Consider the following 19,408-nt stretch of genomic DNA (forward strand, 5'->3'; position numbering starts at 1 on the left):
TGGTTTGGCATCATTTTCGGTGCTCAAAGATGATACGTAGCTTATGTATATAAACATAACAATTACCCTTAAAAATGTCCCATTTGTCCTCCTAAATGGATATGTGTTCTGATCCCTTTTCATGTACATCAGGTGTACTCCAGTTAAAACTCCTTTATAAAGTTATTCCTGATCTACTTTGGTCTAAGGGAAAAAGGAATCAGAACCAGGGTTACCTCAGAATTTGCAGTATTACTTCTCTATAATTACTGTAGGCTAGGCCATGTGTAAAGGACTGAAAGCGGAACCTAAATTTTGGACACTGGATTCTGTAGCACTCTAGTGGAAAATCCTGAATGTTCTGAGGCAGCTTCACGTAAATTAGGCCTTGTCTACACATACTGGTTGTACCGATTTAATTAAATCAGTTTAGAACAATTTCAACTGATGTAGATAAATCAGTGCAACTCCCTTGTGCAAACACTTATTTCAGTTTGAGTGCTTTAGATGAATTTAGTTTAAGTCATTTCTGTAACACTTTATATAACATGGGGAATGTTTTTTCCCTTCATCTGGTGAGGTCACTTGTACGATTCTAACTCTTGTGATATCATCCATGCTTCGTCTCCTTTCAGATCGGCTTACAATGCCCTATTCATTGAAAAAAACACAGCTATACAAAAAAATAACACTGGAAGATATAGTGCTATCCTTATAAAAGTGTGGCAGTGTTAGGAGTCCCATGAAGGCTTCCATCTTAAAATAAGTGAAGTCCTGTGGACACTGATTGTAGTCACTGCAACCACTTTAGAGACATTAAATTTGTTTATTTTTTAAATTCCTGTTTCATCACTGGTAATGTAAAGCAAAGGATCATAAGTGTGTACACTTGATTCTGCTAGGACTGGTTGGACTGCAGTTTCAAGGCACTGGATCCCTATGTGCAAATATTATTTTTAAAACTAGAAAAATGCTTTCAAACTTAAGAAAGGGTTGTGAAGATTTACTCCTCAGATGCACATAGTCCATGTGTCATGTATATATGAGTCCTTATGGTTATAAATTGTAAAAGATTATGGTTTTCTAGAAAAAGCTCATGTTGAGGCTTTTATAAGCAAAAATTAATCTTTTAAAATTCCTAAGGAGTCTGATGGGACTTGCTTTTGGACTTGCTGCAATAAGCAGCAAATGAATTTTGGTGGTTAATTTTGAAATTGTAATTAATTGCCAGTGTATATGCAGGACTTTGCAAGTGTCACATCAAAACTCATTTGTAAAATAAGCCTTTGAAGTAGCAGCACTGTGCAAGTCTGTCAGAAAACATGAAAAATGGAACTGCAATTCAATAAATTCTCCAACAGCTTTGTAGGACTAGAAGTACTCTGTGCACACACTACTGACAGGCACATTGCCAATATGTCAGAGATGCAACATACTTTAGCCATGAGATCTTTGTTTATTTGATTATTGTGTCAGTTTTCCTTTCATGGTTCAGTCACCTCAAGGTGTACTTTTTGACTTCCATGAAATTCAATATCGGTATCGATATGGTGTATGAGTGTAGTGGGCACAAAAGAAACTCAGGATAAAATGTATGGCCTAGTCTAAGTGGGTAGGAAAGCCCATCAGGAAACACCCATCTGATGATTCTCTTACGCATCTTAATGTTTCTCCAAGGGATAGAAGTATGAAATCGTGAATACTGGACATCTTACGTTTTTTCTCCATTTCTGTATATTTCAATAGTTGTGGCATTGTTCATCTGCTTAATGAAATTGTTAATAAAAGGATGTTCTTCTTCGAGTGCTTGCTCATATTGATCCCAATTAGGTGTGCACGCGCCCCATGCACGACCCCAACCACAGAGCACCTACGCTAATCCCTGGCCGAGACAGGACTTTTTTAGAAGATGCAGCCACAGTGCTAGGACGAGGCAATCTCGTCCTCAGACAGGCCAGAACCAACCATCGGCATGGCCCAAACAAAACTTTTGAAGGTGCACCCAAGGGCAGAGCACCAGTCTCCTTACAGGATCCTTCCCCACCCACCTCTCCTAATTCCTCCCTGCGTGGTCCCGCATAACGTCAGACCGCTGGGTCCTACGCACGGTGGAAAGTGGATATGGACTTCAATTTGTTTTGTCCCCCCTTTTCCACCCTCCCTCCCCATCCCTCTTCAGCGACCCCTCTCACGAGCAACTCCTTCTACAGGAGGTCCAGATGCTCCTGGCTATCAGAGCTATAAAGGAGGTTCCAAGGGATCTGAGGGGTAGGTGGTTTTACTCCCGTTACTTCCTAATCCCCAAGGCATTGGGGGGGCTACGGCCCATTCTGGACCTGCACTGACTCAACAAATTTATGGTAAAGTTGAAGTTCCACATGATTTCCCTGGGGACCATTATCCCTTTCCTGGAGACTGGTATGCTGCCCTCAACATGAGGAACGCGTACTTCCATATAGCGATCTACCCGCCACATAGGCGCTTCCTTCACTTTGTGGTCAGTCAATGACACTTCCAGTTTACTGTCCTCCCCTTCGGCCTATCCATAGCATCAACGGTATTTACAAAGCATATGGCTGTCGTAGCTACCTCACTCCGTCGACATCAAATCCAAGTGTTTCTGTACCTCAACGACTGGCTCATTTGGGGTCGATCCTAGCTCCAGGTGCAATCCCATGTTCGGTTCACCATGAACTTGTTCAGACAGCTGTGCCTGCTGCTCAATGTTGAAAAGTCCACTTTGCAGCCAATCCAGAGATTAGACTTCATCAGAGCAGTCCTGGATTCAGATCTCACCCAGGCATGCCTTCCACATGCCCGCTTCCAGTCCATGGCGAGCATTATCCATGGCCTCCGAAGCTTCCTGCCCTCGACAGCATGCACGTGCCTCGGTCTACTGGGACACATAGCATCTTGCATCTTTGTGACCAGACATGCCAGACTATGTCTCCGTCCACTTCAGGCCTGGCTGTCATCAGTCTACCGTCCAGGTCGAGACAATCTAGACACAGTGCTCACAATACTGACGGAAGTCTTAACCTCTCTGGCTTGGTGACTGAACCCCGACTTCGTATGTGGGGGGATGCCATTCCATGCCCCACAGCCCTCCCTAGTCCTAACCACGGACGCATCATCTCTGGGTTGGGGTGCTCACCTTGCGGACCTTCAGACACAGGGCCTTTGGTCCACACAAGAGATAACCCTGCACATCAACATACGGGAACTGAGAGCACTACACCTGGTGTGTCAGGTGTTCCACGAACACCTTCAGGACCATTGTGTCACAGTCTTCACAGACAACACAACGGCCATGTTTTTCCATCAACAATCAAGTGGGAGCACGATTGTCCCTGCTCTGTCAGGAAGTCATTCGCCTGTGGGAATTCTACATAGCCCATTCAATTGACCTGGTAGCGTCATTTCTCCTGGGAGTCCAAAACACCTTGGCAGGTCACCTAAGCAGGTCCTTCCTGACTCACGAGTGGTCGATTCACCCGGATGTTATGCATTCTGTTTTCCGGAAGTGGAGGTTTCCCCACATAGACCTTTTTGCCTCTCGTGAGAATTGGAAGTGCCAAGTGTTCTGCTCTCTCCAGGGGCACTCCCCGGGCTCCCTACCGGATGCCTTCCTGATGCTGTGGAAAGATCATCTGCTCTATGCCTCTCATCCATTCCCGTTGGTCTACAAGGTCCTTCTCAAATTGCGAAGAGACAAGACCCGCTTAATCTTGATCGCCCTGGCATGGCCCAGGCAACGTTGGTACACCACTCTCCTCAATCTGTCGGTGACCACACCAATTCCACCCCCATTGTGGCTGGACCAGATCATCCAGGAGCACGGCATACTGTGTCATCTGGACCTGCAATCCCTCCATCTCACAGCATGGATGCTGCATGGCTAACTTAATCTGAGCTGCATTGCTTCCACTCGGTGCAGCACGTACTCTTGGGTAGCAGAAAGCCCTCTACTAGGTACACGTATCTGGCCAAGTGGAAGCGTTTCTCCTGCTGGTGTGCCCTGAACAATACTGCCCCTCTGGAGGTGCCAGTACCTACCATCCTGGTTTATCTCTTGTCCTTGAAATGGTGAGACCTGGCAGTTTCATCCATCAGAGTACACCTAGCACCAATTTCGGCCTTCCACCCAGGCGAAGACGGGCGCTCTGTTTTCTCTAATTCCATGGTCAACAGGTTCTTCAAGGGTACCTGCAAATTTGGCATCCAGCCTCTACATGGGACCTCAACCTGGTCCTATCCAGGCTAATGGGTGCCTCATTCAAGCCAATGGCCACTTGCTTGCTTCTGTACGTTTCCTGGAAAACAGCTTTTCTCATCACTATCACCTTGGTGAGACACGTGTCAGAACTTAGAGCCCTCATGTTGGATCCACCATATAAAGACAAGGACAAGGTACAGCTGTGACCACACCCTGCCTTCCTTCCTAAGGTGGTGTCTGCCTTCCATGTCAGCCAAGACATCTTCCTTCCATTCTTCTACCCAAAGCCACACGCTTCTTGATGAGAGCAGCAGCTGCATTCTCTAGACGTTTGCAGGGCCCTCACCTTTTACATTGAACAAACAAAACCCTTGAGGAGGACAACCCAGCTGTTTGTAGTGGTGGCAGACTGGATGAAGGGCCTCCCGGTTTCCACACAGCGGATCTTGTCCTGGATTACATCTTGCATCTGTGTGTGCTATGACTTGGCTGGTGCCCCAACTATGCATCTTACTGCCCACTTTACTAGGGATCAAGCTTTGTCCTCCGCCTTCATGGCTCATGTGCCCATACAGGAGATCTGTAAGCAGCAACTTGGTCATCAGTACATACCTTCGCTTCCTACTACGCGATAGTGCAGCAGTCCAGGGGTGATGCTGCATTTGGTTCAGCGGTCCTTCACTCCGCGACATCTCACTCCAGCCACACCACCTAGGTAGGTCTTGGGAGTCACTTAATTAGAATCAATATGAGCAAGCACTCGAAGAAGAAAAGATGGTTAATCACCTTTGTAACTGTTCTTCTAGATGTGTTGCTTATATCCATTCCAAACCCGCCCTCCTTCCCCTCAGTCGGAGTAGCCAGCAAGAAGAAACTGAGGGGGCACTGGGTCAGCAGGGGGATATATCCAGCGCGATAAGGGCGCCACTCCAGGGGGCACCTCAGCTGACCCACTGAGTGTTGCTAGGGTAAAAATCTTCCGACTGTCGTGCACCCGGTGCGTTCACACCTAATTGGAATGAATATGAGTAACACATCTTGAAGAACAGTTACAAAGGTGAGTAACGGTCTTTTAGATGATTTATGAGTGTATTACTTGTGTTCACTCTCCCTTGTGTGTTCCTGTCTTCTCCAGACCTAATGATATTTCTAATGGTAGTTCTCCCCTGCTAATCCTGATACTGTAGTCCTTTGAGGGCTTGAACCTCTGGCACAGTCACTGCCCTGAGATAACGGTTTGGTGATACTAACCCATCAAGATTATAAAGGCCACACCATGAATAGGCCTGGTTTTGAGAGGTACCTGAATGCATTTTTCTAATGTAAAGTACACTCATAAGTCGCTATTTACATTCAGGAAAATATTACTTTTCCTTTGCTTCTTGCTGTTTAATATACTGCAGGAGTATTACTGAGTTGATAACATGTCTAAGAACCCTACATCTAGTTTGAAATATTAGATCTCATGCAATGTCTTTTGTAACGAGGCAGGTTTTTTCTCTGTATACTTTGACAGGTCTGTAGATGTCCTGCGAATTTATTGCTAGGAAGTCAACAAGAAAAGTAGATGATCCAAAAATATAACTAGTATTCTGATATAAATGGACTGATCTACACTGAGGTTTTTTTCACTGGTGTAGACACTGATGTAACTGTAATATTGCAAATCCATAGTTTAGATGTTTCAGTCTCAGGAAGATTGACCTTCTACACAGCAGTTAATTTACTCTTTACCGCTTCGATGTTTCTGAAAATTTTCCTTCTTGCCTGTCCTCACTTATAGTACTTTTCATATTAAACTCCAAAAGTAAACACATGCTTTATGCTTGTATTTTACACGATTATTTCACAAAACTATAATTTTCCTACCTAAATTTTAACCAGTGCCCTGAAACAACTTAATTGCTGGCCTAATAGGAGACTAAAGAGTCAATTAATAAAAGTTTCATGCATCATAGGCAGGTTTTCTACAGAATCTACTCAGAAAAAGTAATGTATCTTCACATTTGTGAATAAGACTCTATACACATTCAACCTAAACAGATATTCATACTTTGTTATTGTTATTAAGAGGTTGTTCCTCTATATCCATGCACATTTTCTGTTCCAAAGGATACAAGTCTGTGAGGGCTCTAGCTATTTTAGTACATTTCTTTACCCCTTTATAGTTGGCCATTTCTTCATTACAAACTTATGGATACACAGAATAAAAGGTATTGAATCAGCAAAAAGATGTGTTCATCATTAAATAACAAAGGACTTAAGCTAAGAAAAATATCCAAACTTCAGTATGTTTAACTTGTCTTGGGACTGGTTAGCCTTATGCCTTATGCTCAAGTAGTTACTGAATGGCATACAGTGTTTACATTTTTATAAATTCTTAAAAAAAAAAAACCCCTAACTTCACAAGATGCATTGATAACGTGGGACATTTTCAAAATATTTGTTTTCTGGCTCTCTTCAGTGTATTGTGCTCATATTGTTTGGGCTAAACGTGGAGTAAATATTCTTGCAATCATGTATCAGAGGGGTAGCCGTGTTAGTCTGAATCTGTAAAAGCAGCAAAGAGTCCTGTGGCATCTTATAGACTAACAGACGTATTGGAGCATGAGCTTTCGTGGGTGAATACCCACTTCTTCGGATTGCAGTCATGTTATTAACAAGGCATCAGCTATACCTTTATACTGAGAAGTATGTCAGCAAGAATATTTTTTGTGATTTTCACCTCAGAGATGCAAATTGAGAGTAGCTGCCAGGGACTTTGTTAATTTCAGCACCCATAACTTCATTTCCCCCCCTATTACTTCTTAAGCTATTATAGCCTACAGCATGCTCAGGGATATTACTTGACACAATGTTTCTATTGATCATTGAAAATTAAACATTATTATTCATTGTTTCATTACTGTACTCTGGATTTTTTTCATTGTAGTATGTCAGAATAGATAGCGGTCTATATGAGATTATATTTTGCGCTATGTACTCTAGTAGTATGAATTATATTCCACACAAAAAACCCAGGCAGCACATAAACTGTTTTTAGACATAAACCACATGAACTTTTGCCATTGACTTCAATGGGAACAGGAATTGGGCCCAAGGAAAATTTTCTTATAGCACCATGTGTACAGTACTGTATAATAAAAGCTGTATTTTTACAGAAATTTTTATTCTAAAATATATATTGCAATAAATACCTATTAATTGTAACTATCAATTTTTAATTCCTATATTTCCTGCCCCTATTTTTTATGTCTACTTTTAAGGGCTTGATCATGTACTTCAGTAGGAGTTCTCATTTAAGGATTATTCATGTGAGTAAAGGTTTCCAGGGACAGACCTTTAATTTATAAAATGGGAGAAAGTGCGGTTACCTTTGATGAGAAGTGTTTTGTTTTATTCTTCTTAACCAGGAGTGGCACCAGGGTTTTTGGCGCCCTAGGTGGGGCTCCTTCCACGCTCCCGGTCGTTGGCAGCAATTCTGCGGTGGGGGGGGGGGGTCCTTCCACACTCCTGGTCTTTGGGGCACTTCGGCAGCGGGTCCCGGAGCGAGTGAAAGACCCGCCACAGAATTGCCGATGACGACCCAGAGCACGGAAGGACCCCCCACCGCCGAATTGCCGCCAAGGTCGGCAAAATGCCCTCCCAAATCCTGGTGCCCTAGGTCGCCTAAATGGAAGCGCCGGCCCTGTTCTTAACACAACTCTCTTGCCTTTGATGTATAGTTACTGTTATTTCATTATAAAATGGGTACATTCCTGTTGCTAACACTAGATTAATCTGAGGGTAAAAATCTGTTTTATTTTCGGTAACCAGTAAATACTTGCCTATCTATTTCCCAAATGATGACAGGTCTTGTTACACATCTTAAATTGTCATTGAATTAAGCATTGTATATGTGCAGCCTGAGTTTTAATTAAATCATATATGACCAAATCATATCCTTTTAAGTAAAGGAGCACATTAGAAGAATAGGTTGATGAAATACATTTTTAAAATATTTTACTTCTGCTTGTGCTCCCAGGCTAGATTGTTTTAAAGTGCCATTGTTTATTTCTATGGAATGTCAAATTTGTATGTCATGTCTATTGGGAGTTGTTGCTTTGTAACTGTTGTTTGACAGAATGCAGACTTTTAATCCTGAATTGTGTAAATGGCATATTCCTCAGATTTGTCTGGCATTTAAGCAGTTGATGCAGCTATAGTTGATTTCCCCTTTGTTCCCACCCCATTTTAATTTTCAAAAGTGGTTTAAGAGCCTATGCCTCACTGAAGGGCAATGAGAATCAAATACCTTGAGTATTTCTTGGCTGAGTCAGTTTAGCCCTTCACTCTTATATAAATATGATGCAGTTTGCTTTATAATGTTATTTTGGGTGGACCTTCAAAACCCGTACACTGCCTGCTCTGTGTGGACAATAAAATTCTAGAGCATTTTTCATAATGGAATTATTTTATCCCCAAATAAGGGATCTTTATCAAAAAATTCCTATCCCTAGCCTTTTCTACAGTGTATAATAAAAGCTGTATTTTTACAGAAATTTTGCATTTGTTGTCTCCCTGCGAGATGTCTTTTCTTCAGAAGTGGCTGAATTCAAGTGTTGAAGTTGCATGCTTATGTGGATATATGTTATGAAGTATTTGATTTTGATTAGACAGCTTGTCATTAAGGTCCAGATCATGTGTATTGATTTCAGTGGAACACAGTTAGATTTTTAACCACACTTAAGGAATTAAAACCTGAATGATGATCATGAAGTGTCAGTGGCTTTATGTGGCAGTTTCCTAGTATTTGAAGCTTCCATGTTGGTTTGCGACATCTAGATGAAACGGCTTCATTTGTGTTTGTTATGGGGTTTTTTTGTAACAGCGTCTAAAACTTCAACTTAATCTGAATCTCAGAGTAGCTGACTAGCTTTTTATAGCTTTCAAGCTTTCTTTGTGATTTATATATAGGCCCCAGTTCAGTAAAATATCCCTGTGCAGGAGGGCACTTAAGCATGAGCTTCACTTTAAACATTTGCTGAAGTTCCATTAGAATCAGTGGACTAAAGCACATTCTTAATGTTAAACATATGCTTAAATTCTGTTTAGAAAAGGGATGTATTTAAGCATGGGCTGTAATACTTTTCTGAACTGATGTCCTATAGAGGAATAGCTGTCTGTTGAAATGCCTGTTTTCTTTTGCACATATGGATACCAAACAACGTTGAAAGTAGCTAACAAAAACATTACCTGAATAAATTTAAGACCTGAATGAATTACATAAAAAGTGACTGGCTAGAAATGGACTAAATTTTATCTAATTGACATTCATTCCCAATGCTGTCAGATGAAAGGAAAAATACAGAGATATGGGAAGAAGATGGAGAGCTATGAGAAGGCAGAAAAGTTTGTTTTCTGTGTTGCTAACGGGCTCCTCTTATTAGCTCAAAATAAACACTGTTAAGCAAGTGTTCAGCATGTGGATTGATGTAGTAGTGAAATATGGTCATATCTGGCTCTAGAATGTGTTGTTTTAAATTTCCTAAATAGCCTTAAGCAGCCAGGATTTTTTTTAAAGGAGGTCCTGTTTTTTCTTATACAAAGGGACAGTAAACCACAGGTTCAGCCCTTTCATTTTCATTCCCTCCATCTTTGAGTTATTATATCTCTCTACGCTTCTCTGCACCTTAGTGGGAAATTGTTTTGGCTCTAATATAGAAATAGGTATTGCTCAGTGCCTTAGCGTAACACCTACTGAGAAATTTAACAGAACTTTTAACGGTTTGTTTAGTAGTGGTGGTGGGAACTAATATGGGCCTTATATGTTGTTCAATAGCATCACTGATTTCTCTCAGGTTGGCAGCTGGCACTAACATCATGCTATTCTTTAGGGATACTTTATTCCATGGTGTCTAGCATCTCCAGATACTCTAACAATGTCAGACAAAGGAAGATCTATAGCGTATTCCTCCTATTCCTCAACTTACCAAAAGCCACAGATAATAGACTGCAGTATATAATGAAGTGGATATGGCCATTAACTTTTTATTTTTTTATTATTTCACTTTTATAATTGCTTACATCATTAACTCCATTTTATTTTACTACTTTCTGTGTGACTGAGAACTTCGTTCCAACCTAGGATACAGTATAGTAGTATTAGATTGGTTTGGACGTATGTGACTTTAGGGAAGTATAACATATTTATAAGAGAGGAACTGTAGTGACAGGGTGGTAACTATAATTTGTAATGTGATGTAAAATAAAATCGCTCCCACTGTTCTCACAGAATATAGACATTTGAAATGCTCTATTTACCCTTTTGGCACCAGTTTAAAGAGAGAGAGAAGGAGACAGCATTGCAGTGATAAAAGGCTATCAGTATCATAGAGGAAAATAATCAACATGAAATCAACCAAAATAATCAAATATATTTTTATCTTTTGAGTTTGTCATTCTCTTTTCCTTTCTGTTCAGTCCTAGACAGGCCTCTAGCTGCATGGAACCTATAGCAATACATTTTATGAAACACAATAACCCTCACCAAATAACCCTCAATCCTCTGTAATTAGATTACAAAATAATGTCCCTGTAAACTAGAGTTATAATATTATTCCAATACAATAGTTTCCACTATTTTCTACCTTTGTTTCTGGGTGTATCAGATTAGAGGCAAAGTTAAATGACTGCTGTGTTGTCATAGACATTCTAAGAACACAGAAGGGGTCTTTTGACAAAAGGAAATACCTTATATTATGCATACAGTTTCCTTCTCCTGTTTTTCTCTTGCTCCAAGAATGGAGTGTCCTTTTGCGTATCTCCAGCAGTCAGAAGTTGTATGGCATTCTGCTTGAGTGGATCCATCCTGGAGGAATTGTCTGTTTTTTATCTTGTTAAACATAAAACACAATGGCATTTGTTCAGGGACAGGTGTGCATTCCACTGTATACTGTAAAGCTGTATTATATATTTAGCTGCATTTACCTTAGATAGTGAACAAACTTCAACACAGTGAAACAGAATAGTTTGCAAGTTACTTACCATTCTCTTATTTTTTATTCTTAAAATTTATTTGAAAAATAATTTCTGCAAGTAATTGATGGTCTGTAGGTTGTGCACAAAACTGTTAGTTTTGACTGGACATGCAGGTAATACATTATACCATACCCTGACTGGACGAGTGTACGCAATGGTAAATCACATTTCTGTTACATGAACTCTGGAATACGATTTTAACATTTTCTAAGATTCATTTAAAATGTGCTCTCTTTATAAACATTTCTGTCAATAAACTCATTTGCTCAGATATTCATAGAAAATAAGTACAAAGGGGGTGTAAACACAACAAGCATTTGAATATTTGCAGAATGTTTTTTGCAGTATTCACTTAGTTGTAGTTCTAACACAGCCAAATTCTGTACTGTCAGATTGTTAGACATGCATTTTACCTATGTCTGAATCAAATATAACGTTTTGTCCATACTCAGTTCTTTGCCCAATGTAAATATGCCTAAAATTCTATACATAACACTTGAAAATGTGGGAAGACAGCAGTAGAATGTCAGGTGACTCTCCTCACTGAAAATTTAAATATCTGTTTATATTCTGGGCTTATCTCTCCAGTGCTACCAGAAACCAGCCAGAATTGACCCCATTTATGGGAGCACCCTCTCTTAGAAGACAAGTTGAAATGCTTTGGATTTCAATGTTCATAAAATACTTGTCTTACACAATTTGTGTAGAAAAAACTCTGAACTTCATACTATCTGTGTTTTGCACCAGTTTTTATACTAAAGCACCAGCCTGGGAAATTCTTTCTATAAAATGTATTTGCTGTGGAGTTTAATATTTGAAAGAGAAAGGGTAAAATTTTCAAACTTATGTGATTTAGGAACCTCAATCCAATTAATTTTCCATAAGACTATGGCTCCTATCATTTACACACTTTTGAAAATTTTACTCAAAGTTATTAACCAGCCTTCCAACGTATAGGCAAGAAAAACCGATATTTTTCCCCAAACTCACTGGCCCAAATATTAATACAATGCCTAGATGTGAACTAAATTTTCACGTGATCATATTATCTTTTTCAGCCTTTGGTGACAGCCATTGATGTTGTCCCAATCCCTCCTGGCCTTTAATTAAAATGAAGAAGAAGCTTCAAAGAAATGCTAAAAGTTCTCAGTAATGTAACCCAGAGTGTTAGGGACAGAATCTGTGGCTACCGATACTGTGTTCGTTTCTATAGCACAATTAACTTGAATGTAAATACTTATTTTTCAGGTATATGAAAATGGCAAAGACACAGGGGAGATCCTAGTTTATATCAACAAAAAAGAGATGGAGAATAACTGTAGGAATCAACCCAGTGTTATGATGGAGAGGGTAAGTTTAGACCACTTTTTATCCTAAAGTATTAAGCAATAAAAATATTAAGAATGAAAAGATTTCAATTTTTGTTCAGAAAAGTTGGACTCTTGTAGTTTTGGTTGGTTTGGTTGGTTGGTGAGTATTGAGAATGCTATAGACCCTAAGTATCTTCTCCCTATATCTTAGACTCTGAGGTTTAGCAGTATACCCAGACTATTATGCAGCATAGATTTATACTTTCCCTATGCTTATTTGTAGACATTTCCCTGCATTAATGATATACTACTGTCTGAACTCAGAATTCTGAGATATAATGATGACATTTACACAAAGGAAGGGCTCTCCGAAGAAGATTGACAACATCCATAAATCTGATCACCTTTACAGGGAAACATGGGTTACTTACTGATGCCTGTTTATACTGGCGTTCTAGCCTGTAGATCATTAGTAGTCCAAACATGCTGAGTTTATCTACTTTTATTAGCAGCCTGATCTTGAGTAGGAACCAGTGGATTTATCTCTTGCAGTATTACCCTTGTTTATTCCTTGCACAAGCAAAGTGGTTTCTAGCAGAACCAGTATGTGCAAAATCTCTGTCCTACCTGAAAGACCATTTAACACCCTGTTGTGTTGTGTGTTCAAGTTCAGAACTTCCATTCCATTTGGCTCCTTTGTGGAATAGTTTGTTCCCTCTTGCAAATGCTTTCATACACCATGTCTATGACCTGTGCTATTATGTCAATAATTTTACAATCCCACCAAGTCTCACTAGGATTTCTAAATGCAATGCAACCCGGTCATTTTTTCTATCTGTCTATCTTATACATTTATGATTTTTCTCAGCTACAAATGATCACTAAATCTTGTGCTTGTCTATTCTCAATCAGTTGTTTTTTGGTACATACTGTAACTGTCAACATGTGTGATCCCTTATAAAATGAAGTAATAGCAGTATGTTAATAATGTAGAAAAAATATAACTTGTAGCATTTACACAAGCTGCACTTAAAAATTTCCGGTTGCTTGTCATCTCTACCATGCTAAAAAAAGTGTAATGGTTTGTGATCATGCATAATGTCAACTATACGTTAGTTTATCTGTCTCATAGGGTATGAGGGGATTTAAAAATTCTTAGATATGGTGTACACTCACATTGTTCCATTGAAGTCAATGGAGCTTTGTTTGGAGCTAAGTATTTGTCCTGTTGTTTGTACAACACTTTGACAATATTAAGCACTCTGTGAGTTCTAAGTGATGGTATTATTACCATAAATTGACCTTGAGACTAGAGTAACAATAGGTTTAGGTATTTTCAATTGTGTTATTTATAAGGGAATGTAGTTTTTGTGAAAGACATTTGCTTGGTAGTTCTGGAGGTGATAATCGTTCACAAACAGAGAATCATCTAATTTAATAACTGACTGGAGGGTTACTGTGTTCACTATTGCTACAAAAGCAGCCATTAGTAGGCTTCTTGGTGCCCTCCAGCCTTCTCCTACATATATATGAGAATTGAGACATAGCCCCAGTCCGCTGCTTCTGCTCCCTTTAGATCAGGCTCTCAGGCCACGTCCTAGACTACGCGCTGTATCAGCACGTTAAAAGCGATTGCTCGGGGATCGATATCGCGTCTAATTAGACGGATATATCGATTCCTGAGCGCGCTTATATCGATTCCGGAACTCCACCACCCCAACGGAGTTCCAGAATCGACATGGCGAGCCATGGACATTGATCCCGCGTGTGAGGACGGGTGAGTAAATCGATTTTAGATATTCGACTTCAGCTACGTTATTCACGTAGCTGAAATTGCGTATCTAAAATCGATTTTACCCCGTAGTATAGACCAGCCCTCAGAATGAACAACCTAACCTCTCTAATCCACAGACTGCTGCTTGGGAAGTACTCCACCAGTTAGGCCTGGTAGTATCCAGTGCATCTATAGTCCAGTGGGCCTTTCTACATATGATACCATTACAAGTCCTGATCCTCTTCAAGTGGGATCATAATGGAGACTTTAATCACCAATCTTTGCACCTCATCCCAGTCCAGAGGTCCCTGAGGTGGTGGCAAAAATGAATTTAAGGAAAACCTGTGTTGGATGCAGCTGTGATAAACATCACCTCAACTTCATTTCTCAGGAATAAGGGACACTCATATGTCTGTCAAACTTCTGCCAAGGCAAGTAGTTTCCAACAGAATCCAGAAGAAACATCAATTTTCTGTAAACAAGAAGTGTCAGGAATGCCTTTAGGTGATCATATACTTTGTTTCCTACAACTGGAAAAGCAAGTGCTTCAGAGTGTGAAATATGATCATCTCCAGATGGGTCATTCTAGCAGCTTACAAGAAGGTTGGAAAATCTTCTCCTTCAAGTCTCAGAGTGCACTCAACATGATCTGTACGCACCACTTGGGGGAAAACAAATAGAGTATCTTTTGAGGAGATCTGCAGTGCAGCTACTATGTTCTTTCACCAAACACTACAAAGTGGATATGGCTTCTTCTTCAAATGCTGCATTTGATCAATAGGTCCTCCAGACTGCCATTCCTCACTGTTCTTTTATTTCATGCTGCTCTTTCCTCCCACTGTTCTTCATGGTTAGACTGCTCACTGTAATCTCCAACTATCAGTTCCCACGCCAGAGGATTCCTTCTGTGTGAAAATAGCCAATTTGATCTTACTATAAATGTCTTCTTATAACAGAAGAATCCTCTGATCTTGTTTATTCTGATCCATGTACGTAATTTAATATTTTTCTAATTGATTAGGGTTCTTATATGTCTTGGAAGTTCCTGATATTTGGCCATGATGTAGTTCCCAGGGTCATATGAGAGGAATATGTGGGGCACTAAGAATTCTACAAATGGATGCTTCTTTGCTATGGGCATGGTAATTGAACAATCATGTCCCAGACAGAGGATTTGTCTGTTATGAGAAGATGTATTTGTAGTAAATTCAAGATGTGATACTGGCAGTGCCTTGCCACAATTCTTCAGTCCTATTTTGTGGGTGAGAGGTAAATTCACTGCACATACACATATATTTCTTGACCTCTTTGCTAAGGCTGCCAACAGGGATCTGACTTCACTAGGAAAATTCTTAAAAAATTCCCACTACTGCTAAAACTCGTTCAGCTGTGTCAGTGTTAGCAACATTGGGAACCCTAGTGTACACAGTTTGCTAGCTTACAGCACTGTGTTAAGTACAGTATTGAAGTATTGCATCTGTTAGATGGGCTCAGAGCTATGCTGCATGACACAGTGTTATAATATTGGTGGCAGCCAGTGACCTGGCTACCCTAGGGCTGTGAACATTGCTAAGACAGACACTGGGCCTTGAGTGTGAAGTTATAATGGTAGTCTTATCACTAGAATACTCCTTTCATAGCACCTGGACTGAAAGTAGCAACTCATTTAACTGAGATTCACTTCAAGCATCATCATCAGTTGTTAAAAATTCATAGATTTTAAGGACAGAAAGGACCATCATGATAATACAGTCTGAGCTGCATAACACAAGTAATAGAATTTCACCCAGTAATTCTTACTTCAAGCCCATAACTTCTGGTTGAGCTACAGCAGGGGTGGGCAAACTACGGCCCATGGACCTGATCTAGCCCACCAACAGTTTTAAGTCAGCCCTCGAGCTACTGCTGGGCAGTGGGATCTGGAGCTTGCCCGGCTCTGGTGCTCCAGCCAAGGAGCAAGGTTGGTGGCCGCTCCACACGGCTCTGGGAAGCTGTGGCATGGCCCCCCTCCGGCACTCTAGCCAGGGAGCAGAGTCGAGTGCTGCTCCATGTGGCTCTCCAAAGCCAGCATGGCCCCCCTCCACGCTCCAACTGGGGCGCAGGGTCCAGGGCTGCTTCACATGGCTCCCAGAAGCCGCAGCATGGCCCCGCTCCAGCACTCCAGTGAGTTAGGGTGAACTCCAGTGAGTTCCTGTGGATGGAGCAGTGTGCAGAGCTGTCTGGCTGCACCTCCTCATAGGAGCCAGAGAAGGGACATGCTGCTGTTTCTGGGAGCCGCTTGAGGTAAGTGCTGTCCGGAGCCTGCACTCTTGAGCCTCTCCCCATGCCCCAACCTTCTTTCTCATCCCTGATCCCCCTCCCAGCCAGAGCACCCTCCTGCACCCCAAACCCCTCATCCTCACCCCAGAACCCGCAACCCCAGCCGGAGCCTGCACCCCTTCCCACACTCCAACCCCCTTCCCCAGCTCTGATCCCCCTCCTGCTCTCTGAACCCCTCAATCCCAGCCCAGAGCACCCTCCTACACCCCAAACTCCTCGTCTTCAGCCCCACCCCAGAGAGCGCACTCCAGCCGGAGCCCTCACCCCCCTCCTGCACCCTAGTCCCCCGCCCCAGCTCAGAGCTCCCTTCCGCATTCTGAAGTCCTCGTTTCTGGCCCCACCCCGAAGCTACACCCCCAACCAGAGCCCACTTCCCCTCCTGCACTCCAACCCCAATTTTCTGAGCATTCATGGCCTGCCGTACGTTTTCTATTCCCAGATGTGGCCCTCAGGCCAGAAAGTTAGCCCACCCCTGAGCTACAGCATATCTTTTAGAAAGACATTGATTTAAAGACTTCAAGTGAGAGTATCCATCATATCATTAGCTAAGTTGTTTAACTAGTTATTTACCCACACTCTTAAAAATGTGCCTTATTTCTAGTCTGAATTTGTCTAATTTCAGCTTACAAACATTGCACTTTGTTGTATGAATGTCTGATAGATTAAAGAACCCTTTAATATCAGAAATCATCTCCACATGTAAGTATTTATAGATGGTGATCAAATCAGGTATTAATCTTTTCTTAAGCAATTTAATTAGAGCTCCTTTAGCCTCTCACTATAAGTATATTTTCCAAACCTTGAATCATTCTTGTAACTCTTTTTTTAACCCCTTTTGAAATGTGGACACCAAAACTGGACACAATATTGTCTCACTAGTGCCTTATACATAGATACTGTCACCTCTCTGTTCTTTGATATTCCTGTTTCTGTTTTCAAGGATCACATTAGCTCTGAACCAGATCATCCCATTATGAGCTCATGTGCAGCTGATTATCCAGGATGACTCTTTTTCAGAGTCACTGCTTTATTGAGTACAATCCTCCATCCTGTTACTATGGCCTGTATTCTTTGTTCATAGATGTATGCAGGGGTGAAAGTAATATTAAACACTTACTGGTACGGGGGCCCAGCTCTGGGCCTCGGCAAAAGGGGCGGAGCTTGGGGGGGTCAACCTCCTCCAGCCAGCCCATCCACACTACCTGGCCCATGTCGTCTGGGGCGCCGGTGGTGATTTAAAAGGGCATGGGGCTCTGGCCACTGTTGCGCTAGTGGCAGCGGCGGACTGGAGCCCTGGGCCCTTTTAAATCGCTGGCCCTGGGGCAACTGCCCCTTTTGTCCATCCCCCATTGGCGGCTCTGCCAGTAAGGACCCTACTGGCACGGCTGCCAATGGGGTGGGGTGGGGCAAAAGGGGCAGCAGCGTTAATGCACTGGCTGCATAGGGGCTGGTACAGGCTTCTTACCGGTACACCATACTGGCCCATACCAGTCAACTTTCACCCCTGGATGTATGTATTAAAACACACATACTTTTGAAATGAGCTCAGGTTCCGAAATCATCCAGATTGCTCGGTAAACTGACTTGTCACTATCTTTATTTACTGCTCCACCAATATTTGTGTCACTGGCAAATTTTTATCAGCAATGATTTTTTATTTTCTTCCAAATAATTGCTAAAAATATTGAGTAACAATGGGCTAATAATAGATCGCTGCAGGACCCTATTAGAAACACCCTGTAATGGATACAGAGTGATCTGCAACTTACCCTCCTTTTAGTCCTTCTGGATTGCACCCCTTACAGGATATGCTTAGCTTCCTGCACTTCACATTGGGCAGTATGACATGATCCAGTCACTCTGGTTTCCCAACCATATTAATGCCACAGGCTCAGCTTCAGCTGGTACCTGGACTGAGCAAATTTATTAAAGTGATTGGAAAACAGTGTCTTCAAAACAAAGCATTATTTATTGAATTTTTATTCCTTCCCCCAAAGATACAAAGCATGTAGAATAAAGGGTAAAAAAAAAAGGCTTCTACCCCTGGGTCTTTCTTACACCTTCAACTTTCCTTGTTGGCTTTTGTAAGTTCTCCTCAGCCCAGCTAACTCCTGTCTTTGGCTGGGAAAAAACACTGTCCTGCATGCATCATAGACTCATAGAATCATAGACTTGGAGACCAGAAGGGACCATCATGATCATCTTGTCCGACCTCCTGCACATTGCAGGCCACAGAACCTCGCCCACCTACTCCTGTAATAGACTCATAACCTCTGGCAGAGTTACTGATGTCCTCAAATCATGATTTAAAGACTTCAGGTTACAGCAGGATTTCTCAAACAGGGATCTCCACTTTTGTAGAGAGAGCCCCTGGCAGGCCAGGCTGGTTTATTTACCTGCCCTGTCCGCAGGTCCGGCCGATTGCGGCTCCCACTGGCTGCAGATCACTGCTCCAGGCCAATGTTAGCTGCTGGAAGTGGTATGGGCTGAGGGACTTACTAGCTGTATGAGCAGCAATCTGTGGCCAGTGGGAGCCGCGATCGGCTGGACCTGTGGAAAGGGCAGGTAAACACACCAGCCCAGCCTGCCAGGGGCTTTCCCTATACAAGCGGTGACCCCTGTTTGAGAAACCCTGGGTTACAGAGAATTCACCATTCACTCTAGTTTAAACCTGCAAATGTCCTGTGCCCCATGCTGCAAAGAAAGGCAAAAAACCCCACAGGGTCTCTGCCAATCTGATCCATGGGAAAATTCCTTCCTGACCCCAAATATGGTGGTCGGTTGGATCCT

General features: G+C 41.8%; 1 protein-coding gene across 1 annotated transcript in view; it reads left to right on the top strand.

The window, feature by feature from the left end:
* Nucleotides 1–19,408, top strand: part of DCDC1 (doublecortin domain containing 1) — a 441,595-nt gene that overhangs the window by 192,954 nt on the left and 229,233 nt on the right. The window contains exon 11 of the mRNA XM_032768514.2: nucleotides 12,464–12,565. Coding sequence (XP_032624405.2) covers nucleotides 12,464–12,565 — 102 coding nt within the window. The remainder of the gene's footprint in view (nucleotides 1–12,463; nucleotides 12,566–19,408) is intronic.

This window comes from Chelonoidis abingdonii, chromosome 4 (genome assembly GCF_003597395.2).
Source record: "Chelonoidis abingdonii isolate Lonesome George chromosome 4, CheloAbing_2.0, whole genome shotgun sequence".
NCBI classification, from domain to species: Eukaryota; Metazoa; Chordata; order Testudines; family Testudinidae; genus Chelonoidis; species Chelonoidis abingdonii.